The sequence below is a fragment of the Trachypithecus francoisi genome, unplaced genomic scaffold (genome assembly GCF_009764315.1).
Source record: "Trachypithecus francoisi isolate TF-2019V2 unplaced genomic scaffold, Tfra_2.0 Lachesis_group18, whole genome shotgun sequence".
In the NCBI taxonomy this organism is placed as follows: Eukaryota; Metazoa; Chordata; class Mammalia; order Primates; family Cercopithecidae; genus Trachypithecus; species Trachypithecus francoisi.
The window spans coordinates 2,334,179-2,357,854 of NW_022681463.1; the positions used below are offsets into that span (position 1 = coordinate 2,334,179).

Consider the following 23,676-nt stretch of genomic DNA (forward strand, 5'->3'; position numbering starts at 1 on the left):
CCATTTCTCTGTTCATGTATTTCTCATTCTTCCCCCACCACCCTGGGGACTCCGCAAGAGTGCAGCTTGCCAGGTCCTCCCACTGCAGCCAGGGCCTGGGAACCTGCATTTAGTGGTATGTCCCTGATTCTTGAGCAGGTGCTCCCAGGGTCTCTGCGAAATATCACTGACAAGGGCTGTGGCAGGGAGAGAACATCCAATTCCACAGCGTCCTGGGAGCTACAGCCTCAAACATCTATCAAAGAGCTTTTGTTTTTTAAAAAAAAAACAGCTGCCGGCCGGACGCAGTGGCTCAAGCCTGTAATCCCAGCACTTTGGGAGGCCGAGACGGGTGGATCACGAGGTCAGGAGATCGAGACCATCCTGGCTAACACGGTGAAACCCTGTCTCTACTAAAAAATACAAAAAACTAGCCGGGCGAGGTGGCGGGCGCCTGTAGTCCCAGCTACTCGGGAGGCTGAGGCAGGAGAATGGCATAAACCTGGGAGGCGGAGCTTGCAGTGAGCTGAAATCTGACCACTGCACTCCAGCCTGGGCGACAGAGCGAGACTCCGCCTCAAAACAACAACAACAACAACAACAACAACAACAAAACCGCTGCCATGGAGGGTTCATTTCAGCGATGCTGAAAATTATGAAAGAAAAAAGCATCTCAGAGGATGAGCACTGGGGGCTCTGAAAATGAATCACAGGCTACACAGTGGGTAGGCCCCGCAGGCATGCGGAGGAGATGCAGCCGTTTATTGTGAAGTTGGGAAGCCAGTGGGGAACAGCCTGTGCAGCCCGGCACCCAGCCTAGGGAGAAATACATTTGGGGGAGAGTTTGGGGCATTTGCCAACATGCATGGTGATGCTTCTGAATTGTCTGAAATGAAGATGATAACGGATAAGAACGAGAAAAGTGAGAGTTAAACAATTGCCTTCAGAGGACAGCACACATGGAGTCAGCATCAGTGTGTGTGCATCTCAGAGGACAGCACACATGGAATCAGCATTGGTATGTGTGCATCCATGTGTGTGCATATCTGTGTGTGTACATTGGTGTGTGTGCACTCATCCTTGTGTGTGCATATCTGTGTGTGTGCGCATCTGTGTGTGTGCATATGTGTATGTGCACATCGGTGTGTGCATATCTCTCTGCATCCGTGTGTGTGCATTGGTGTGTGTGTGCATTGGTGTGGTGTGCATGCATCCGTGTGTGCACATATCTGTGTGTATGCATCCGTGTATGTGCGTATCTCTATATGTGTGTGCGTCAGTGTGTTTGCATATCTCTGTGTGACCCTCTGTGTGTGCATCTGTATGTGTGCATATCTCTGTGTGTGTGCACTGGTGTGTGTGTATGCATCCACATGTGTACATGCCTCTAGTGTCTCCAGCAATGAAGGCAGAACAGCAGCCTGAGGCCAGCGGATCACGGGCAGGTGGGCTTGGCTGAAAGGAGATAAGGAGGCTCAGCTGGGCTGTCTGCCTCCAGGACAATCGCGGCATTCCCCCGCCCCTCTGTCCAGCGGTGTCTGCCTCTGCATCTCATCTTTTCTATTCCTTCTCTGTGTCTCTATTAGTCTCTTTGAATCTTGGAGTCTCTTTGAGTCTCTCTCCATGTCCTCAGAATCTCTCCCTCAGTCTCTCTCTGTCTCTTTGTCTCTCTGTTTCTGTCTCTGTCTCCCTCCCCACCTCTCCCTCCCTCCCATGCCCTCCTCTACCCCATGAACTGTGGGAGAATTGATGGGATTTCATGCCAGGACAGTTCCACACAGCCTTGGCTTTCTCTCCAGGGGTCAGGGCTGCTAGGCTAGGGAAATGGGGCTCGCAGGAGGACGCCTGGGCGTGGCTCTGAGCTCATGAGCTTTTGCAGCCACTCGATGTACTGGGAGACCCTGGTGTACACCCCAAAGTGGCCCACGGCCGCGCAGCCCTGGCCCCAGCTGACGACGCCTGTCAGGTACCACGTGCCCCGGTAGCGGGTGGCGTGTGGGCCTCCACTGTCCCCCTTGCAGGAGTCCTTGCTGCCGTCCGAGTAGCCGGCACAGAACATGTATTCCGTGATATTTGGGGAGGCATCCACCTTCCGTGACTGCTGCAGGCAGTCCTGGGTCATCAGCCGGGGCACACTGAGGGCCATGAGCTCCAGGGCCGTGGCACCACGGTCCAGCAGCTGACCCCAGCCACTGACCAACGAGAAGCGCACGAAGGCCAGCGTCCTCTCGGAGAACGTCCGTTCAGGCAGGCAGAGGGGCACCACATGGTCAGTGAGGACCACGGGCCGCTGCAGGCGGAGCAGCGCGATGTCGTGGTTGGTGGTGCCCAGGACATACGTGCTGGGGATGATGACCTGTGCCACCCGCCGACTCTGCTCGTCCCCTTCGTGCTCGCTGAGGTCGTGCTCGCCTGGAAGGAGGGAGCCCCGCTCAGGCCCATCCCACTACCTGCCGCCTCGCCCCCTGGTGCATGGGGATGGGCTGTGGCCATTTCTAGGTCTGCAGGGGCTGCAGTCTCCTTTTGGGGTGAGGGAGGCCTGCATCCAACCCCAAGGTGACCTGGCCGGCCTGCCGCAGGTGGCAGCCTGTGGCTCATGTGGGGACGTGTGAACTGGAGTGAATCTCGGGCCTGGGTGTTGAGGTGGGGAAGGGGTGCTGTGCCCTGGCAGCTGGGGGGACAGGGCGTGCTCTGATTCTCCACAGTTCTTCCCAGCCAAGTGCCCTCCTGGGAGTGCTCATCTCACCTGTAAACCCAGTGAGCACAGTCCCTGCCACCCAGTGGCCCCACGAAGCCCTGGAGTTGTATCCTCCTATGGGCTCTTGGCCAAGTGAGGCAGGGTGGGCAGAACCCCCGTCTTTTACCATTTTATTTGGGCATGGGAAAGTGGCTGAGAGGACGGTGGCCACAGCAGTCGTGCCCAGCACGGTTGCTCCCCTTTTGGAGACGTCTGTCTGTCTGTGGAAGTGACAGCACGAAGCCCAGAGCTGCGGCCCCTGAGACACTTGAGAGCCATGGTCAGACAGGGGACAGCGGCGCCTACCCAGCACCGTCGTCAGACGGGAGAGTGGTGCGTAACCAGCACAGCAGTCAGACGGGAGAGGGGTACCTACCTAGCACCGTCGTCACACAGGGGAGAGCGGTACCTACCCAGCACTGTCGTCAGACAGGGGAGAGCGGCACCTACCCAGCACTGCGGTCACACAGGGGAGAGTGGCACCTACCCAGCACCGTCGTCAGACAGGGGAGAGCGGCACCTACCCAGCACCGCGGTCAAGTTCCTCCAGCTCTTGATTTTGTCAAAACAGTGGGCCGCAGAGACCACCCAGAGGGTGTTTATCAGGGTCCCTCCACACAGCTGAGCTCCATTCACCAACAACAGGACCTGGGCGGGGCACAGGAGGCGTGGAATCACATTACTGTCATTGTTTCTCTGATGACTCGCCCTCCCAGGCATGCCTCTGGCATTGCACAATTTGTTTCTGACATCCTGGGGTCTTTGCAGATCCCTCCCAGGCAAAGCTGCTCAAACCTGGCTCTGGGAGGCTGTGCCCCTCTCTAGCCGAGACGTGCTCTTGGGCACAGCCCAACAATACAAACGTCGCTGTGAGATTTCACTGTTCACCTCACGGGATCTTCACATAGCTTTGATCCAATGCTCCTGATTTTGCAAAGATCAGGCAAAGATCCCACCTCAGAGTAACAGTGAGGACGACGTGACAACTCGGGAGAGGCATCTCGCAGGGTTCTCTGCACAGGGTAGACCCTCAGCGAGTGCGTCTTCTTTTCTCCTTCCTTGCCCCACTAAAAGCATGGGGGTGCAGCGAGCTGGAGGTTCTAGGTGGGCTGAATGGGAGCCTGGTGGGTTTGGGGCTGACCTGCCCATTTTCCCTTCCAGAGCTGTTGTTCAGCTCACATTCAAAAGGCTCCAAGACCCTCAGGGCTTGGAATCCTGAAGCCAAGGGAAGACTTACCTGCCATGGACACTCTCCTTTGGGACACACCCTGCCCCCGACAATCCGGCCTTGGGGTTTGCTGGTGTTTCTTTTTTCCAGAATAGGTCTTTTTCCACATGGATACTCAACTATGTAAAACAAAAGTCAGAAAGACGCAGAAATTTGTGAGGGATGAACGAGCCACTAGGAAAGATTCAGAAACACCCATCCTCTGAGAGGCCTTGAGGCCGAGGCTATGGGAGGCCCCCAGGAGCAGGAGCTGCCAGGGCCCAGGGATGGTGGAAGGCAGGGCCTCGGCTGGGCCTGACTGGTGGGGCTGGGCCATGAGAGGCCCTTGCGGAAGTGGCTGCCTGAGGAGACAATGGTCAGGGTTGGTTTTGGAGGACATGGAGGGCTTACGTCTCAATACCGCGCTCTGCTCACTTTTCAGGAGGAAGATGTGTTGCTTGACTTTAGTAAAAGGTGAATGAAATTCTACCTAAAGATGAATCAATGTCACAAACAACTGTGTTGTTTTGATCCCACGCTTAGTTTTGATCTGCTCCAATCAAGGTTTTGGGCCAGAAAGAAAACCTGAGGAGGTGGCGGGCTGAGTCCCAGGCTGTGTGGCCAGGGTGGGCATGTCCGCCTCTTTGAGGCACCGTGGGCATGGGGCGTCCCTGCCTTTGGAAGTGCAGCCCATTTGTTCCAGGCTGGTTTGGAGAAACATCCCGTTTTCTCAGGAGCCTTCACAGGGTTTGGAATTCAGAGCGGGCAGCGGGCAGCACAGACATCGGCTGTGCCAAGGTAGATTCACGAACCCCAGTGGAGGTCCTGCGAGTGGGAGTTGGATGTGAGATAGAGCCTTGCTTGGCGCCCCTGGTCTGCCTAGCATGGGTAGGGGACCTGAGGCCATTCAGGGACTGCCCCCAGGGTGCCCATTCTAGTCACTGTCGCTTTGGCCTGTGCCACCCTTGGTGCCCAGATCCTGCCTCACGGTTGGTCAGCACATGGTTGGTGCTCAGATGTGAAGCCACCCCCACCCATCTTTTGTCCAGTAAGATAATCCGTAGTGGGACAGGGACTGGTGTCATCTGGGACTGGGACATGAAGCCTGATCACCTGTGGGCATGCAGGACACCCCGTCCGCCAGCAGCGAGTACCCCTCGTGGCACCAACAGGAGCGCTTGGCACCCGTGTGGTCACTGCAGTACTGCTCACAGCCGCCGTTCTCGTTCACACAGATCAGCTGGTCGTCCTTGTCTGGGGACAGGAAGGGGATACCCTGAGAGGGGCCTCTTAAGGTCAGTGAGAGCCAGCCCCGGGGGAGGCCGTGCCCTAAATCAGCAGCGGCGTTCTGCCTGGAAGGTGGCACTGAGCTGTGGGCGACAGAGCCTGAGCTTGGCACCGCCTGCTCCATGGACTGATCCAAAGGACAAGGCCTGGATCAGAGGAGTCACATGTCTGAACAGCCTTGCCAGTCGGGGGCAGCGCTGGCTGCAGTTGCATTTGGGGGGTGCCTGGCTGGTGGGCAGGGGCCTCCAGGGTGACCACTCTTCCGAGCAGCTGATGGGAAGCTGAGGGGAGCCTGGGGGGAAAGTGAAAGTCCCTTAGGGATGGTAAAAGTGTCCAAGGGACTTCCAATCAGTGACTCAACTGACGAGAGGACCAGAGCGCTGAGACAGTTCTCCAAGCTGCCCTCATGCCACCGTGAGCCCGCCTGGGGAGAGTCAGTCCCAGCACTGGCCATGGGCTTGGACAGAAGCAGCAGAACCGGCAGCCCGACTGTGGTTGACGTGGGCAAGGGCAGTGGCCCTGAGTAAGTCCAGGACTCTGGCGGGAAGGCCTGCCCTGCAGGATGCACACCAGGGCTGCTGGGCACCAGGGCTGAGCAGAGATCCCCAGGCATTCCGGACCCAGACGACCAGCAGGAAGCCTCTCTCTTCAGCCTCCCCCACCTTGCCAGGCTCTCTTCTACTTCGAGAAGAAAGTGGCTGCTGTGCCGGAGAGCTCGTTCAGTGTAAAAATGTGGTCTTGGGTGGTCAAGGATGAACTGCTCTTCCCAGAGAAAGGGTAGCCTTTGCCTTGTCTCCTGGGAAGTGATCGCTAAGCTCGGAGGGAACGTTGGTGTTTACCCGGGCCTTGGGCCATGCTGGATGGTCTAGCTGACAATGTGATGATGGCAGGGCCTTGGGCCATACTATTGGCTTGGCCTCTGGAGGGGCTGAGACTGAGGTCAGCCATGTGGGTGGTCAGCTGGGTCTATGAACCCTGAAAAAACCTCTGGACACCGGGGCTCATAGAGCTTCCCAAGTTGGCAGCACTTCCCACGTCTCATCACACGTCTTTCTGGGAGAAGTAAGAACTGTCCACATCACCCCACAGGGAGAGGACAATGGGAAGTTTGTGCCCAGTCCCTCTGCAGACTTAAGTCAGCTTCCTTTGCTGTAATAAATGGTAATGTGAGTGTATCCACTTCAGTGGGTTCTATGAGTCCTTCCAGTGAATTACTGAACCTAAGGGAGGTTGGGGGCCTGAAACTTTGCAATAATTTAATATTCAGATGGTTTAAAAACAAACAAACAAACAAACACCTCAAACCTTTGTAATGGAAAGTAGAGAAGGGGAAGTTTACCAAGCGGTGCTGCCTGGTGGGACGTGGAAGTGGGACAGGGACACAGGGACTCTCAGCTGGACCATCTCGAGGGCTGAGAATTGCCCAGGGCCGGGAGCCCAAGGGGCCACTGAGCCTGAGAATTAGAACCTTGGGTCCCTGTCAAAGACCTTAGACTGGAAGGGACTTCAAGGTCACCTAGAACAACTTCCAACTGGGGCTGAGCCCAGAATGCCCGGTCCACACACCCCAGCAGGTTGTGCACCCTGCAACCCGGTTGGCCAGGCCACCGCTACCAGCTCCCCAGGGCCCTCTGCAAATATGGGACCCAAAGTGGGGCCTCACTCTTCTCACAGTTCCGGCCCTCAAAGGAAGGGAGGCAGAAGCAGATATAGGACTGGAGCTGGTCCTTGCAGGAGCCCCCATTCTGGCACGGATTTGAGGCACACTGGTCCCCATCTGTGGAATGGGCTGGCGTCAGTACGCTGAGGAGAAGGGTTGCAGGCAGGATGGGTGGTGATCATCTACTCACCACTGTAAGAAATCCAGAACAGCTTCTGAGGGAACAAAAGAGAAAGCCTCGTGAGACGCACCTTCACCAGCGCACCCAACGGTAAGCACTGGACGAACCACGAGCTGGGGTTGGGGGACGTGGACCTGGGCCTGGTGGGGTGGGCTCCGGAAGCCAGACTTTCCTGCGGAGCTGAGGCAGATTTCTTCAAATCTTGGCCCCTGCCCAGGACATCGGAAACTATGGGTGACCACACATTTCCTGCTCCCAAGTCAGAACACCCGAGGTTCAGCCCTGACTCTTCTGTCGCTGAGCTGTGGACCTGGGAGGAGGTACACAGGCTCTGAGCCACAGCTCCACCTCTGACAGGGTGGCCACACACACGGGCTGACACCGGGAGAGGGTGCAGTAGCAGATGCAAAATCTTCCACAAACAGCAAAAGCACTCCACAGAAAAAAGTGATTGCTGAAGAAACTGTTGGCCACCTGAACTTAAACTCACAGGGTGCTTGTGAGAATACAACAGATGAGAAATGCTTTGAAAACTAGGTGGATAAAAATGCTAGGCATGGGCCGGGCGCGGTGGCTCAAGCCTGTAATCCCAGCACTTTGGGAGGCCGAGACGGGCGGATCATGAGGTCAGGAGATCGAGACCATCCTGGCTGACACGGTGAAACTCCGTCTCTACTAAAAAATACAAAAAAACTAGCCGGGCATGGTGGCGGGCGCCTGTAGTCCCAGCTACTCGGGAGGCTGAGGCAGGAGAATGGCGGGAACCCAGGAGGCGGAGCTTGCAGTGAGCCGAGATCGCGCCACCGCACTCCAGCCTGGGTGACAGAGCGAGACTCCATCTCAAAAAAAAAAAAAAAAAAATGTTAGGCATGACCATCCTCAATTTGCCCGGAAAGGGTCATGTTAACCTTTGCCTCAGACAGCTGGACTTCCTGTGAGCATGAGGTGTCCTGTGAGTGTGAGGTGTCCTGTGCATATGAGATGTGGTTCTCTGTGACTGTGAGGCATCCTGCGTGAGGCATCCTATGAGTGTGAGGTGTGGTGACCTGAGTGTGAGATAATCTGAGTGTGAGGTGTCCTGTGAGAGTGAGATGATCTGTGTGAGGTGTGGTGACCTGTGAGAGTGAAGGGTGCCTTGTGTGAGGTGACTTGTGAGTGTGAAGTGTGCCCTGAGTGTCAGGTATCCTTTGAGAATGAAGTGATCTGTGAGTATGAGGTGATCTGTGTGAGGTATGGTGACCTGTGCGAGTGAAGTGTGCCCTGTATGAGGTGTCCTGTGAGAGTGAGGTGATCTGTGAGTGGGAGGTGAGGTGTGATCTGTGAGTGAAGTGTGCCCCGTGTGAAGTGATCTGTGTGAGTGAGGTGACCTATGTGTGAGATGTCCTATGTGAGGTGACCTGTGAGAATGAAGTGTCCCCTGTGTGAGGTGATCTGTGTGAGCGAGGTGATTTGTGAGTGTGAGGTGACCTGTGGGTGAGGTATCTTATGAGTGTGATGTGACCTGTGAGTGTGGTGGATGTCCTGTGAGGGTGAGATCTATGTGAGCTGATGTGTGTAAGGTGTGGTGACCTGTGAGAGTCGTGGGCCCGGTGTGAGGTGACCTACGAGTGTGAAGTGTGCCCTGTGTGAAATGTCCTTTGAGAGGTGACTGTGTGAGATGTCCTGTGTGAGGGGACCTGAGAGTTTGATGTAACATGTGTGAGGTGATGCGTGTGAGGTGTCCTGTGTGTGAGGGGACCCATGAGTGTGAAGTGCACCCTGTGAGTGTGAGGTGACTGTGTGAGGGGACCTGTGAGTGTGACAACCTGTGTGAGGTGGCCTATGAGTGTGAAGTGTGCCCTGTCTGAAGAGTCCTGTGAGAGTGAGGTGATCTGTGAGTGTGAAGTGTCCTGTGAGAGTGAGGTGATCTGTGTGAGGTGTAATGACCTGTGAGTTTGAAGTGCACCCTGCGTGTGAGGTGTCCCGAGTGTGAAGTGTGCCCTGTGTGAGGTGTCCTCTGAGTAAGGTGATCTGTGTGAGGTGTCAAATGTGAGGTGACCCGTGAGTGTGAAGTGTGCCGTGTGGTGTCTTGTGTGAGGCGTCCTGTGTGAGGTGTAATGACCTGTGAGTTTGAAGTGCACCCTGCATGTGAGGTGTCCTGTGTGAGGTGACCCGTGAGTGTGAGGTGGAGAAAGTCCCAGGTCCCCAAATGTTTTTTCTCCCCGACATGTGCCCTGCGGAGGTGCCGCTGGTGGAGTGGTGTGGGCCGCGAGCAGCTCCCCCAGGCCAGCTTCTCACCACGTCCCTTCTGTGAGCCGCGCATCCGTGATGCGCAGGCTGCCCCGGATCCTTAGGGGATTGGGGGGTCTCCCTTGGGAAGTTAAGGGGGACACCCTAAGTGTGCTTTTCAAATCGTGTTTTCTGATGTGAAAACCGGCATGCGCGGTGTGGCCGCGTAGGGAGAGCGTGTGCCTGGCAGGGCGTTCCTGGAAACGGGGAGGGAGGGGAATCCCCCGGAAAGCGGAGTCACCCCAGGCGGAAAGCGACCCCCGCAGGACGCGCAGTGCGGCCGCCGCTGCGTGTTCGCCGCTCACAGCCACAGCCGGAGAGACACAGGCGGCCCCACACGGCCTGGTCCAGCGCCGCCTGCAGTCTCCGCGGTGAGGGGCGCCCCGAGGCTGGGCTCACCGTCCTCTCCAGGTCCTTGAAGATCTCCCGGGCCTCCTCGAAGGAGCATTGCTCCTCCTTGCACTCCCTCTCCAGGGAGCCCGGCCGCAGCTCCTCCAGGAACGAGTTGGCGCGCCGGCGCCTGTGCAGGACGCCATGGGCTTCCTCCTGGGTTATGAAGACTGAAAAACGCGAGTTCCGTGAAACGCTCACCGCTTGCCGCGCCCGGTCCTCGGAGACCGCCCCACGCGGCCCCGCCCCACGCAGCGGGGGCATCGCCGGTTCCCGCCCCTCCTGGGGGAGGGGAGCGGCGCTGCTCGCAGGCCTGGCTGGGCGTCCTCCCTGCGGTGCTCCTGGGGCGATCGCCCCCCTCGCTCATCCTTCCCGGCCCGGCCTCTCCGCTTCCAGGGGCTGATCCTGAGGGCGCGCTCAGGGGCACGCGCGGAAGCTGGGCCGAAGGGGGCCGCGGGCGCCGCCGCATAAATGTGAGGCTGGGGGTTCATACCCGCGAGAAGGCGGCGCGGCCCGGGGCTGGGCACCCCCCTGGGCCCACATGAACCTCACGCCAACACCACCTTGGCGGCGCCCAGCCGCCCGCGGAAATCCACATCCCTCGTCTCCACCCGCACCGCGTCTCCGGCGGCCAGATCTGCCTTCCCCAGGCCCCCGCCCTGGTCCGAGGCGCGGCCGCTGCCCGGCTCCCGCGACACCGAGCCCCAGGCTTCCTCGCCGGCTCTGGGCGGTCCCGGGCTCCTGCCGCCTCCCCGTCCTCCGCTTGGGGCCCGTCTGTGCCCCGCGACCCCCCGGAGCGCCAGACCTCGCGCGGGGCGGGTCCTGAGAGCAGAGCCCCCCGCTGCAGCTCCCGGCCTCTCCGTAACCCCGACGGTTACTTGTAGGCAACTAGGACCCCCGCTTTGCCCATGGAAAACGGGGTCGGCGAGGGCCCGGGACGCCCAGGGCGAGGCAAGCCCGTGCGCTCAGCTCCGAGCAGGCCGTTCTTCAGGACGCCTTACAGCTGAGGGGACCGTCTCCCGGGAGCTGTGAGCTGTGGGCACCACGCGGTGGTGGACGAGGAGTGACCCCCGGGGCGGCCGAGCTGCCTGAACCCGCCTCAGCCCGCGAGGGGAGACCGGCCGTGGGGCAGGCGGGAGAGGGAGGCCCGGGAGGAGGCGACGGGGGCCGAGAGGACGCGCGGGAGGGGCCCTGGAGAGGCCGCAGGAGGCGCGTTCGGGAGGGACGACCTTTGCTGGGAGGACGAGGCCTCAGGTGGACGCAGATGGCCGGTGGGCAGGAGCCCGAGTTCTGCAGGAGCGGCCTAAATCGGTTCCTGAGCGCGGAAGAAGGGACGCAAGGTGAGCGCTAGCGGGCCACGTGGGGCCGAGAGAAACGCCACCACCTGTTTCCTTTAAAATCAGTTTCAAATGTTGACGTCCCTAGAGAACCGGTCTGGTTTGGAAGGAGGCTGAGGATGCAGGCGGGGACACCAAAGAATCCAGGAGGTGGGAACTCATGGACCCAGAGTCCTCAGGGGAGGTGCCCCAGGCAGCAGGAGTGGGAGGGGAGGCCCATGTCCCTGCAGTCCTCGACATCCATGCCCCCAGGACACCCACACTCCCGGGACACCCGCTCCCAGGACACCCACGCCTCTGGAACACCCACGCCCCGGGACACCCACGCCCCTGGGACACCCACGCCCCCAGGACACCCACACTTCGAGGACACCCACACGCCTGGAGGCTGGCGTGAGCAGAGCCGGCAGCCCTGGGATGGAAGCAGATTTGCATCAGAAAAGCTCTCAAGAACTGAGGCAAACCTGATGAAGAACACAGGGTTATCTGGAAGGAACAGGATGGAACACAGAAGATAAAGTCACCTGCACCCCAGTCCCAGGGAAGGCCGAACTGGAGCGGTCACTTCCTCTTGAGCAGGGAACACCCTCCTTGGGGGGCACTGCAGTAGCCACCCCGCGGGCTGGCTCCTTGCCATGGGAGGTGAAGGAGGTGATGTTGGCCTCCACTGGGCCCGGGGACAAAACCAGTGGCAGTCCCTGCTCAGCTCTGTGAGGCCGCAGCTTCCACAGCATGTCCTGTGTTTTCTCCTCCTGAGGCCTCAGCGACCCCGCCTGGGGCAGGAAGGTGGCTGGGGTCGTAAGGCCATGTGTGAGCTCGGGCTGCAGCCCCACATCCCAGGCACTGTCCCGCACAGCCCACCCCTCCACTCGCCATCCCCACACCCCACTCACCATTCCCAGGCCCCAGCCCCACTCGCCATCCCCACCCCACAGTCACCATCCCCACGCCCCACCCCTCCACTCGCCATCCCCACCCCACAGTCACCATCCCCACACCCCACCCCTCCACTCGCCATCCCCACCCACCATCCCCATGCCCCACTCGCCATCCCCACGCCACACCCTGTACTCACCATCCCCACACCCCACTCACCATTCCCAGGCCCCAGCCCCACTCGCCATCCCCACCCCACAGTCACCATCCCCACGCCCCACCCCCACTCGCCATCCCCACGCCACACCTGCCATCCCCATGCCCCACCTCCCATGCCATCCCCTCACCCCATCCCCCACACACCACACGCCCTTTCCATGCCCCATCCCCCACACCCCACACACCCCATCCCCAACACCTCCATGCCCCATTCCCTGCACTCCACATGCCACTTCCCACATCCCATCCCCCACACCCCACACACTTTCCCACACCCCACTCCCGCACCCCATGCCCCATCCCTCATACCCCACATGCCGTTTCCCAGGACCCACCCCCTCATGGCCCATCCTCCACACCCCACACGCCATCCCCACCCCCCCACACCATCCCCACCCCCCATCCTCACTCCCCATCCCCCATGCCCCAGGCGCCATCCCCCACACACTTGTCCTCCTCAGCCTGGGAGCAGCCTGTGAACACCTCCCATACTCTGAGAGGCCCCAGACTCCCTGTGCTTGTCCAACCTCACAGGCAGGGGCCCATGGGAGCCAAGAAAGCACCACCCACTCCTAAAGTTCTTTGAAAAATAATCCCACCAAAGCCTGGGCCACTAAGAAGGGCTTCCCCTCCTGTGCCTGGATGCTGGTTTCTGGAAGGAAAAAAAAATTGAACAGGAGCCGCCAGAAAACCCTTCTGGTGAATGGGGGTGTCCAGAGCAAGGACAGGCTTTGGGAAGCCCGGGTCGGCTCCTGGATTTGCCCACTGCCCTTCCACCAAGTTTATGGGGAAAATCTCCCCGGACGCACCTGCAGCCAGACAGCCCTGAAGCCCAAGCAGAAGGCAGAGGAGTCCGAGGGCTTGGGAGACCATGATGAAATCTCTGCAGCGCTGTCCCTGCCTGTTGACATTCCCCATGGGACTGGCGGGCAAAGTTCTCTGCCTCCAAGGGCGACAGAGGGATGGGGGAGGGGGGGACAGAGGCGTCCTCTGAACATCCCAGCTGAGAGCTGCACCTGGCCGGCCAGTGGCTGTACATCCCCTGCTGCCCAGCTGCTGAGCTCAAGCGGGGAGGACAGGAGAAAGGTCAGGTGGCCCCAGCTGTGCTGCAAAGCGGATGGTTTTGTTGCCAGCATGCATGTTGCAGCATGCAGGTGTGTGTGTGGCACCAACACTTCAAATACGATCTAGAATTCCAAACCCCTAGGACATAGTAATGTAAGTTGGGAAACAGATTTAAACTGCAGATGAAAACTTGGCCCATAGCAATAATGCGAGTCAAATCTTGAGAGCGTATCTTGGGTGTGGATGTAAATATTTGAAGAAAGCCTCCAGGAGACCAGGCCAGCTAGGCCATTGCCTGCGAGGGAGGCTGGTTTCTTAGTTGAGCCACAGAGCCTGACTGAGAAGTGCTGGGAATAGGATCATTCTGGCCCTGAGCTAGGCACCCCCACTCTGTTTTGACAGCAGGCAGCACCCCTGTTCTCCAGCGGTCCATGTCTTACGTCTTTTTGTTTTTGTTGTTGTTTTTTTGAGACGGAGTCTTGCTCTGCTGCCAGGCTGGAGAGTGCACTGGTGCACTGGTGCAATCTCACTGCAACCTCCACCTCCCGGGTTCAAGTGATTCTTGTGCCTCAGCTTCCCGAGTAGCTGGGACCACAGGTGCACGCTACCATATTACCATATCTGGCTATCATATATATATATATATATATATATATTTTTTTTTTTTTTTTTTAAGCAAAGATGGGGTTTCACCAGGCTGGTTTCGAACTCCTGACCTCAAGTGATCCACACGCCTCGGCCTCCCAAAGTGCTGGGATTACAGGCGTGAGCCACTGCGCCTGGCTGGCAGCAGTCCATGTCATTTCTACATGCTCTCATGGGCCCAAGCCACAAGCTGTGGTGACTGACCACCCCAGGTTGCCCAGGGACTGAGGGTTCTCCGAGTGTGGGACTTTCCATCCCCAAAACACCGGGGTAGATAGTCATCCAAGCCTCCTGGGTTGCCCAGCAGGCCTGGCTGACCCCTCAAGCAGGGAGTATCCTCAATGTGAACAGATGCATTGCTGACGACTTCTTTGGAAGCTGATGTCCAGTTCTTATGGCTGGAGGGAGGGAGGTGATTCCTTCCCACCAGCCAAGTTTCAGCTCAGGGGCGCCTTTCGAAGCAGCCCCCAGCACCCCCGAAGCCTCCCTGCTCGCTGCTGACCTGCGTCTCAGTCCAGGGAGCAGAGCACTTGCTGAGGGGCCAACAGGGCATGTTTTCTCTTCCACCCAGCACAGCTGAAGCCCCTCTGTGCCCCTCCATGATATCGATCCCAGGGAGATCTCTTACAAAGTAGCTGCTCGGTCTGGGGTAGGGCTCATGTCCAGCTCAAATCTGGTCCCCGCAGCTCTTGGCCAGCACAGCCCAAGGTAATTTCAGGATGTGGAGGGGAGGGGACCACATCTTAACCACACCCCTTTCCCACCTGAGAGTAGATGCCTGGCTGGTCTTGGGGCTCCAGGTCAGAGGTCCTCAACCCTCTCTGGGCAGCAGAATGACCTGGGGAACCACAAGTGCCAAAACCCCCTGAGAGATTCAGCAGCTCATGGCCTCGGGGCTGGTGAAGCTCTTCAGGTGATGGACCCTCACCTGCGTGCCGCCCTCTCTGTGCGGGCAGGTGGGAGAGGGCAGGAACCAGGCTATCTGACTGGGCTCTCTGCCCCTCTCACTGCTGGCCAGGGTGGCTGCAGGTGCTTACCTATGGCCATTGTCCTGGTGTGGGTCCTTGAGATCACAGGTGTGAGCGGCTCCACCTGGCTCCGGGAACCTGCTTCATACCTCCCTGAGGGGGCCCTGCCTGCTGGTCTCCCTCCCATGTCTGTCCCAGGGGCATGCCTGGAACCTTGCCTGGGGCTGGACCCGGCCACATGGAGCAGCAGGTGTGGGGGCTGCTGCCCCATCCCTCTCACCAAACCCCACTTCCTTCCTTCAGGGAGGCTAACCAGGCTCTCCCAGGACTCCCGGGACCTCCTCTGGGGCCCCCTTGGACATGCTGTGGCCCTGTTGCTAGGATGGGAGGGTCCTTCAGCCCACCCTGGGGAAGGGCATGGCCACAGCTCCGTTCCCAGGCCAGGCCTCCCTCTCCTGTGGCAGCCTCTGTTGGTCCACCCAGCCACTCATTCCAGCAAGAAGGGCTGGGCCTCCGCCTCGCAGTCACTCTGGAGTGTGGAGGACACAGGAAAACTTTGGTTGTCATCTCTAGGCAAGTTGCTTGTTCGGGGGCTACAGAAACCACGTCAACACCTTGTTCATCTGCAGCTATCCCTGACTGTGGTGCTGGGCACACGGGAGCTGTCCGGGGAGTGTGCGAGTCAGATGTCTGCGACATCAGGATCTCCTGGGTGGTGGCTCGTGCCTGTAATCCCAGCACTTTGGGAGGCTGAGGACTGAGGATCGCGTGAGGAAACAGTTCCAGACCAACCTGGGCAACATAGCAAGACCAAACCTAGACAAAAAATTTAAAAATTAGCCGGACTTGGTGGTCTGTGCCTGTGGTCCCAGCGACTCGGAAGACAGAGAACCCGAGAGGCAGAAGTTACAATGAGCTGAGATTGTGTCACTGCACTCAAGCCTGGGCGACAGAGGGAGACCCCGACTCCCTCCCTACCAAAGAATCTCCATGCTCACACTTGTATATGAGCACCACACTCACGCAACCCAAACTCACGTCATACACACGCCACACTCACACAACCCAAACTCACACTATACACATACCACACTCACACCCACCATACACACACCACACCGACACCCACCATACACACGCTACACTCACACCCACCATACACGTGCCACACCCACACCCACCATACACACGCTACACTCACACCCACCATACACACGCTACACTCACACCCACCATACACATGCTACACTCACACCCACCATACACACGCTACACTCACACCCACCATACACACGCTACACTCACACCCACCATACACACGCCACACCGACACCCACCATACACACGCTACACTCACACCCACCATACACACGCCACACACACAACCCAAACTCATGCCATACACACGCCACACTCACACCCACCATACACACGCTACACTCACACCCACCATACACACGCTACACTCACACCCACCATACACACGCTACACTCACACCCACCATACACACGCCACACACACAACCCAAACTCATGCCATACACACGCCACACTCACACCCACCATACACGTGCCACACCCACACCCACCATACACATGCTACACTCACACCCACCATACACACGCCACACTGACACCCACCATACACACGCCACACACACAACCCAAACTCACGCCATACACATGCCACACTCACACCCACCATACACACGCCACACTCACACAACCCAAACTTACGCTATACACATACCACACTCACACAGACCATACACACGCCACACTCATACCCCAAAGTCACACCACATAAACACCCTATACACATGCCACACACCTACACACACGCGATTTCCAGGCTCTTCCACACCCGTAAGGAACTGGCATCTCCGGGCAGGTCCCAGGAATAGTATTTAACAAACACCCAGGGAAACTGCTATGTGTTCTCATTTCGAGAACCTGTGAGCACATCCCACCCGGTGCCAGATGCATTTTGGTAGGACGCGTGCACGCAAGGGAAACAGGCAGACGCTGACAGGATTTGAGCTTGGGCACCAACTGGTGCTGCTAGAAGCAAGCGTTTCCTTCGACAGAGGGTGCAGGGCATGGGAGGACAGAGGAGCTGCGTGCACAGATGCCTGTGTGCCCTATGCCCGTGAAGCCGCCATGGCATGCTGTCTTGCAGGTCAATTCCACTGGCTGACGGTGTCTGCACTGGCGAGGAACAGCCTGTGCTAAGCGGGCCTCTGCTGTCTGTGTAGAGAAGGGAGCTGGGCCTGGACACCACTGTCAGCCATCAGAGCCGGGGCTGCTCCCTCCTCCCCACCCGGGTGCGTTGCCTTCTTGGGGCCGCAGCTGGAGACAGCTGAGCCCTCGGGCCGGCCGGGTGTCACTCCAGTGCTATAGGATGCTAAACAACTTTCAGTTGAAGAGAGAATGTATGCAACGTTGAACAGTTATGATTTTGAGCAGAATTTGTTTTCTTCTCTGGACCTTGGTCCTACTTTTCATCCTTGTCTGGGGTCTTAGCGTGGAGAGAAATTCACCATGGGATGTGATCAGATTGTCCATCTTTTCTTTTTGTCCATCTCTTAGAAAGTGCAGCTTGTCTTTTTTAGAAATCTATCCTTGCCCTAGACAATAAGAGTATTCTATATTCCTCATAATAATCTTTTGATATTTAAGATTTCCTTTCCTTTACTCATAATAATCTTAATGTTTTAATCTTAAGTTTGGGGGACGCTACTTTTACGCCATCATCCACATGGAAAGGCAGCTGTCCCAGTAACACCCGTTCCTGAAGAGGCCATTCTGTGCCAAAGATTGACCAGCCCCAGGACAAGCCAGGTCCTTGCACACATCCCTGCCTGGAAATCCGAATTCTGCTCGACCCCTTGTCATGACTGATGGCAGGTTTATGATCTATCCAGATTCCTGGTAGGTGAGCCCTCCCCCTCCTGCCTCTGCTCCCCGAATCACCATGGCTATCCTCAGACCTTTATCTTCTATGTTTATTACAATCAATTTCCTAATTCCACAAAGAATTCTGTTGGGATTTTGATTAAATACACGGATTAACTTGGGGGAGGGTTAACACTTTGGTGATACTGAATTGTCCTATCCATAAAAATCTCCCATTTAGGTCTTCTTTTATGACCTTCTATCATGTTTCATGATTTTTTCCCAAACTTTTGTTACTTATTTTAGTATTTAGGTTGCTGTTAAAATAGTATTGTCATTGCTAGGAATATTAATAACTTTTTGTGGGGTGATCTTGTGGGCTTCTTGGTTTCAATAGTTTATGAATTCACCTGGATTTTCTAGATATGAAAAGTTATTTTTCAATTAGCATGCCTTGTTTCCTTTTTCTTTTTTTTTTTTTTTGAGATGGAGTTTCACTCTTGTTGCCCAGGCTGGAGTACAATGGCTAGATCTCGGCCCACAGCAATTCCTGCCTCCTGGGATCAGGCGATTCTCCCGCCTCAGTCTCCTGAGTAGCTGGGATTACAGGCATGCGCCACCACGCCCGGCTGATTTTGTATTTTAATAGAGATGGGGCTTTTCCATGTTAGCCAGGATGGTCTTGATCTCCTGACCTCATAATCTGCCGCCTCGGCCTCCCAAAGTGCTGGAATTACAGGCCTGAGCCACTGCGCCTGGCCTCCTTTTTCTTTGTTGTGGTAATCACTAGCACAGCCGCTAAATCGCACTGGAGAGTAGCGGGGTCCCTGTTCAGTTCTGCTGCCAATGGGGATGGTTCTAAAGGATTTCAGTACTTAAAATTTTTGCTGCAGCCGGGCGCAGTGGCTCACGCCTGTAATCCCAGCACTTTGGGAGGCTGAGGCGGCAGATCATGAGGTCAGGAGATCGAGATCGTCCTGGCTAACGCAGTGAAACCCCGTCTCTACTAAAAATATAAAAAATTAGCCGGGCGAGGTGGCGGGCGCCTGTAGTCCCAGCTCCTCAGGAGGCTGAGGCAGGAGATTGGCGTGAATCCGGGAAGCGGAGCTTGCAGTGAGCCAAGATCGCACCACTGTACTCCAGCCTGGGTGACAGTGAGACTCTGTCTAAAAAAAAAAAAAATTAAAAAAATTAAAAATTAAAAATAAAAAAAAAATTTGCTGCAAAGATTTTGTTATACTTTATTTAGTTAAAGAAATTTTCTTCTACGCCTCGTTGGCCTAACATGACAACTACATGTTGAATAAAAATTGAATTACTGTTTTGTCTTTGTTAAGATGGTGATTTTCCCCTTTACTTTGTTAATATGGCAAATTACAGCCCATATTAACTACCCCTTGCATTCCTGGGATAAATTTACTTGCTTAGAATGTATTACTTTTACTTATAACATACAATTGGGTTTTATTTAATTATATTTCATTTGGAATTTTTGCAAATTTGCATCTTCATAATTTTATTTTTTCTTACATTATCTTTTTGTTTGGTTGATTTTGAGAGACAGGGTCTTGCTCTGTTGCCCAGGCTGGAGTGCAGTGGTGCCATCATCATAGCTCACTCCACTGCAGCCTTGGACTCCTGGGCTCACTTGTAAGGTCTCAGCTTCCCAAGTTGCTAGGACTACAGGTGTGCCCCACCATGCCTGGCTGATTTTTAAATTTCATGGAGAGATGGGGTCTTGCAATGTTGCTGGTCTCAAACTCCTGGTCTCAGACAATTCTCCCACCTCGGCCTCCCAAAGTGCTGGAAGTATAGGTGTGAGCCACCTGGCCCAGCTGATTTTTTCTTACATAATCTTTGTCAGGTTTGGGTACCAAAGTTAAACTTGATTCATAACTTTATTGAGTTGCTTTTTCTTGTTATATTCTTTTAAATAGTTTTTATAAATATTTTTGTATGCTTATAAAATCGCCTAGGTCTGGTATCCGTTGGGTTTTTTTTTTTTTTTTTTTTTTTTTACTGCAATGTAATTTCTGTCATTGTTATTCATCAACCCAAGTATTTTATTTCTTCTTGACCCAATTCTAACAATTAAATCCTATTTCTCTATTTTCAAATATATTGGCAGAAAGGTGTTCATAATGGCTCATATTTAAAATTTTTTATTTGATATGGAATGTCTTAGGTTTTCTATAAATTAGTCAGTTTTATTGGATTTTTCAGGTACAAAGTTTGAGGTTTACTTTTGATTTTGTTATTCTCTTTTCTCAATTGTCCTAATTGACAGAAGTATTTAAATACTTTCTTTGGGTTACGCTGGTCTTATTTTTTGGCTTAAATGGTTAAGTCGTTTGTTTTGTCGTGTATAAAATCAGACACCACTAAGCTGTCGACGCCAATCTGAGCTGGCCATGGCTGTTTCCTCACGTGGCTCTGCGCACTCAGTCCAGTTCTAGAGAGCCGACTCCCCGCATCCCGTGAGTTAGAAACAAGCTTTTAAATTGCCAAACACTGTTTCAACGATCTTGCCATTGTTCTGTACATATTTTGCTTGTGCTCCATGTGTGCTGGAAAATAACGCAGATTTCTCTGCTTAGGGACAAACAGGCATCACTTTTCGTGACAGTCAACATCTCACCCCGACTGCCAACTTTGCTGTGTTTTGAGCTTTACAGTCAGTTGCTTACGAGTTCCTGATTGCCATGCAGTCCCCCTTTACTCTACGAACTGTCCTGAATTCCATTTCATGTCGATACTGCTACAGCAGCTTTCTTATGGTTAGTGTTTGTCTGTTCTGTCTTCTTTTATTTTAAATCTTCAATCTTTATATAATTTTGCTTGATGGTCTCTAAGCAGTGACTTGTCACGTCTGATCTGAGGCTCTTCCAGGAGGCCAGCGTAAGATGATCATGTCTGTTGTGAGTCAGACACATCTGGGCTGTCTCTTCCATCATATGTTGTTTCCTGTTCACCATGCTGTCCCGTTTCTCCACCCTTCCCTTCTTCTACTTCATCAATACCCTCTCTTTACACTCCCTTTCCTGGTCTGGAGCGTATTGGCTGCATTGTGATTCTGTAATGGTTCCTCTACGCTTCCTCTGCTGCCTTTGCGTTTCCGACACGCACAACCTTGTTGCTGTTTTGTTATCATCGCTGTCTGACAGAAGAAAGCAAAGGGGTTGCTTGGTGCCTGAGCCGCACACTGGGCCCTGCTCACTGCAGGCTTCTTTTCTGTCCCAACAACGACTTGCCAGGTGCAAGCATGGCGCACCGCAGCCCTGGAAACCCTGACCGCTAAGATGTTCTGTGTCTTGACAGACAAAGGCAGATGGCAGAAGTTGCTGATATTTATTCAAACTTCATCCATACAATAAAGAACTCTGCTTTTAAAATTCCATTTACATCAGCAGTTTAAAAAAAAGTGACAGTGGATGAAACATGAAGCTGTAAAGTGCCTTTATGGGGAGGGTCACACAAGGGCGCGCAGCTGCGCGATGAGACGGAGGCACCGTGCCTGCACAGTACATCGGGGACATCGCAGGACACAGCACGTTCCAGATAACTTACACATCAGAGGAAAAACTACCGAGTCTCTGCACGCTTCCTATTGATTCCGCACCCTGGAGGTCTGGCCAGTGACGGCTGCAAGCCGCCCGGAGGGAAGCGTGAGGGGAATGCAGCCACGCCCGCCTCCACTGTGCTGGGGCTGGGAACCGTGAGGCTGTGAGGCGGCTCGTCCAGCAGCACGGGGACAGCGAATATGTCCTCTCCAGCAAGACACACACGTACACACATGGTCAGAGGTGCACACATACAAAAACATCTGCAGACTAGACACCGAAAAGGCTTTAAAATAACAGAATATGTTTCTGAAACACAAGAAGGGGTAAAACAGGAGAGGTTTCCTTTCCAGTTCTGCTGTGACTTGAATAAAACTCTCCCCACTTACACTTCGGTACTCAAGGGGGTCACCAGGTGGCAGGTGGACCTGGGTGGGAGGCAGGGGGTGTCTGGCGAGGGGAGCGGAGGTGCGGCCTCCGAGGAGGCTGCCCTGCAGTGAGGCAGGGGCGGGGCTCTCTGAGCTATGGTCAGCAGCACTGGTCCACGCGACACCCTGCAGAAACTGCATCTTTGTATTTTCTTTAAAAGCAATAAAAATATCCTAATTCAGTGAAGCTCTTCAAAAAAATCAAGTCCCTGCATTTTTTTTTTTTTGTAGAAAAGAAAGTTAATTGTTTAAATTATAGTTTAAATTTTCTTTTGAAAATGAACCCTAGGTAGGTAAAGGAATCTCCTTGGCTTCTAACCTCTTTTGATGGTGCAGACACCACCTGATGTCACCCGGGGACACGTTTTCACCCACCTGTGACCAGGGAGCTTCAGGGAGTGGCAGCCGTTCCCATGGGAGAGTCCCCCAAAGTCATTTAATGGTATAAACAGCGTGCTTCTATGTAAACCCCGGTAACAAAAAATAGTTTTCTATCAAATACAGTATCAAATTGTCATTTCATGTAAACACAGTGATTCCTGGTAAAGAATTGAGGCCAAAGTACCACAAAAAATGGCCATGGGATTGATCCCTGCTTAAAAAAAATCCTAAAACTTGTAAAAGATAGAGAGTCCCCACGCCCCGCTCTCCTCAGGCCATTGGTCAATCATCCACTTCTGCCGAAGCAGCTCCACCATGGTCTGCCCGTGCCCTGAAAGCGCCGTCCGGAGGCAGACGCAGCAGGTCGAGCCAGGAGATGCCGCTGCCGGACGCCTCCTGCCCGGGGCTGTTCTCTGCGGCCCGTCCTCTGTGGGCTCTGGAGTCTCCGAGGAAGCCCCAGCGGGCCGGGGTCTTCCGTGGAACCAGCCTCTGCCCTGGAGGGGTCCTCTGCAGCCCGCACAGCCAGGCGCTCTGGGTCGGGGCGGTGAGGTGCCCCTTCCTCGGAATGTCCGGGGGCACTGCGCCCTCCCCGCGCCACGCCAGCCCTCGCAGTGGCAGCCCCAGACAGCGCGCGGGTCTCCTGCGCCCACGCTGCGCGGCGCTACCCCTGCAGGTCGGAGAAAGGGGCCTGGCCGCCCTCGCTGCAGCTGGACGAGTTGCTCAGCACGGCCGACCCCGGGCTCGACTCTGCGGGGAGATCAGGCGGGGACAGCCTTCGGCGTCTGCTCTCCTGGGCACACGCGGAGCAGCTTCCTCGCACAGGGGCCCTTGGCAGCGTCACGGGTGGGCTCGGGGCACGTAGGCCTTACCTGAGCTGCTCAGGCACTGGGCCGAGCCGGACGGGCCGAGCTGGACGGACAGGCTGCTGGCCGGCACCCAGCCCTCCTTGCCAGTGGTCGGGTCCCTGACGTACCTGCAAAGGGCGAGGGTCAGCAGCGGCCACGTGCGGGGCAGTCTGGGGGTGAGCACGGGGTCTTACCAAAGGCCCTCCTCGCCCTGCTGCACCAGCTCCACCACGTCCCCGCTCCTCACGACCAGCGCGTCAGGGCCTCCCTTCTCCTGGTCCGCCACGACCGTGTATTTACCCGGAACCTGGTGGAAGACGGGCAGGGGCACAGGCAGCATCAGCCCCAGAGCAGCCAGGCGGAGAGCTGGGCCTTAGTGCCCTGCCCCGTGGGAGCTCCTAGCCATGGCTGGCTCAGGGGAAGGGCTCCAGCCTTAGGAGGAGGCCACGCTGCAGGTCATGACCACGTCAGAGGGGATGGAAAGCGTCTGTGAATCTGTCCTTGGGCCCAGCTGCCCCAGCCTCACGCTGGTCTCCACACAGAGCTATCGGCCCCAGGGCCTCTGCACCTGCATACCCGCCTCCCGGAGGGCGCTTCCCTGCCTTCGGGTCTTATTTCCATGCTGCTTTGCTGAGGCCTTCCTTGGCGCTCCGCGACTCGCCCCTCCTCTGCCCTCCCTCTCCCCCTACAGCTGTCCTGCCCAACCTCCCCAAGCCTCACTCCTCTTATCTCCTCGCTGTGAGAGCAG

General features: G+C 55.8%; 2 protein-coding genes across 21 annotated transcripts in view; both read right to left on the reverse strand.

The window, feature by feature from the left end:
• Positions 1–546: 546 nt before the first annotated feature.
• On the reverse strand, positions 547–13,060 carry F7 (coagulation factor VII). 4 transcript variants are annotated; one of them, XM_033177179.1, is made up of 9 exons: positions 12,951–13,029; positions 11,755–11,836; positions 9,719–9,881; positions 7,061–7,085; positions 6,874–6,987; positions 5,037–5,177; positions 3,954–4,063; positions 3,241–3,364; positions 548–2,391 (listed from the first exon to the last, which is right to left on the reverse strand). In XM_033177179.1, exons 1-9 carry the CDS (start codon positions 13,012–13,014, stop codon positions 1,796–1,798), a joined length of 1,419 nt encoding a protein of 472 aa, XP_033033070.1. In that variant the 5' UTR covers positions 13,015–13,029; the 3' UTR covers positions 548–1,795. The 4 variants fall into 4 exon arrangements, with proteins under 4 accessions (XP_033033067.1, XP_033033070.1, XP_033033068.1 ...); XM_033177176.1 differs by lacking the exons at positions 7,061–7,085; positions 11,755–11,836 and adding an exon at positions 7,122–7,260 and having other exon boundaries at positions 547–2,391; positions 9,719–9,879; positions 12,951–13,059; XM_033177177.1 differs by lacking the exon at positions 11,755–11,836 and having other exon boundaries at positions 9,719–9,879; positions 12,951–13,060.
• Positions 13,061–19,860: 6,800 nt separating this feature from the next.
• The window catches only part of MCF2L (MCF.2 cell line derived transforming sequence like), a 195,612-nt gene continuing 191,796 nt past the window's right edge, over positions 19,861–23,676 (reverse strand). For 12 of the 17 annotated variants that reach the window (XM_033177185.1, XM_033177184.1, XM_033177189.1 and 9 more), the window contains 3 exons: positions 23,123–23,235; positions 22,953–23,056; positions 19,861–22,830 (listed from right to left, as the gene is read on the reverse strand). In XM_033177185.1, coding sequence (XP_033033076.1) covers positions 22,745–22,830; positions 22,953–23,056; positions 23,123–23,235 — 303 coding nt within the window. In that variant the 3' untranslated portion in view covers positions 19,861–22,744. Of the gene's footprint in view, positions 23,236–23,676 lie in introns of all 17 variants that reach the window. The other 5 variants (XM_033177181.1, XM_033177191.1, XR_004428947.1 and 2 more) reach the window with 5 other exon arrangements.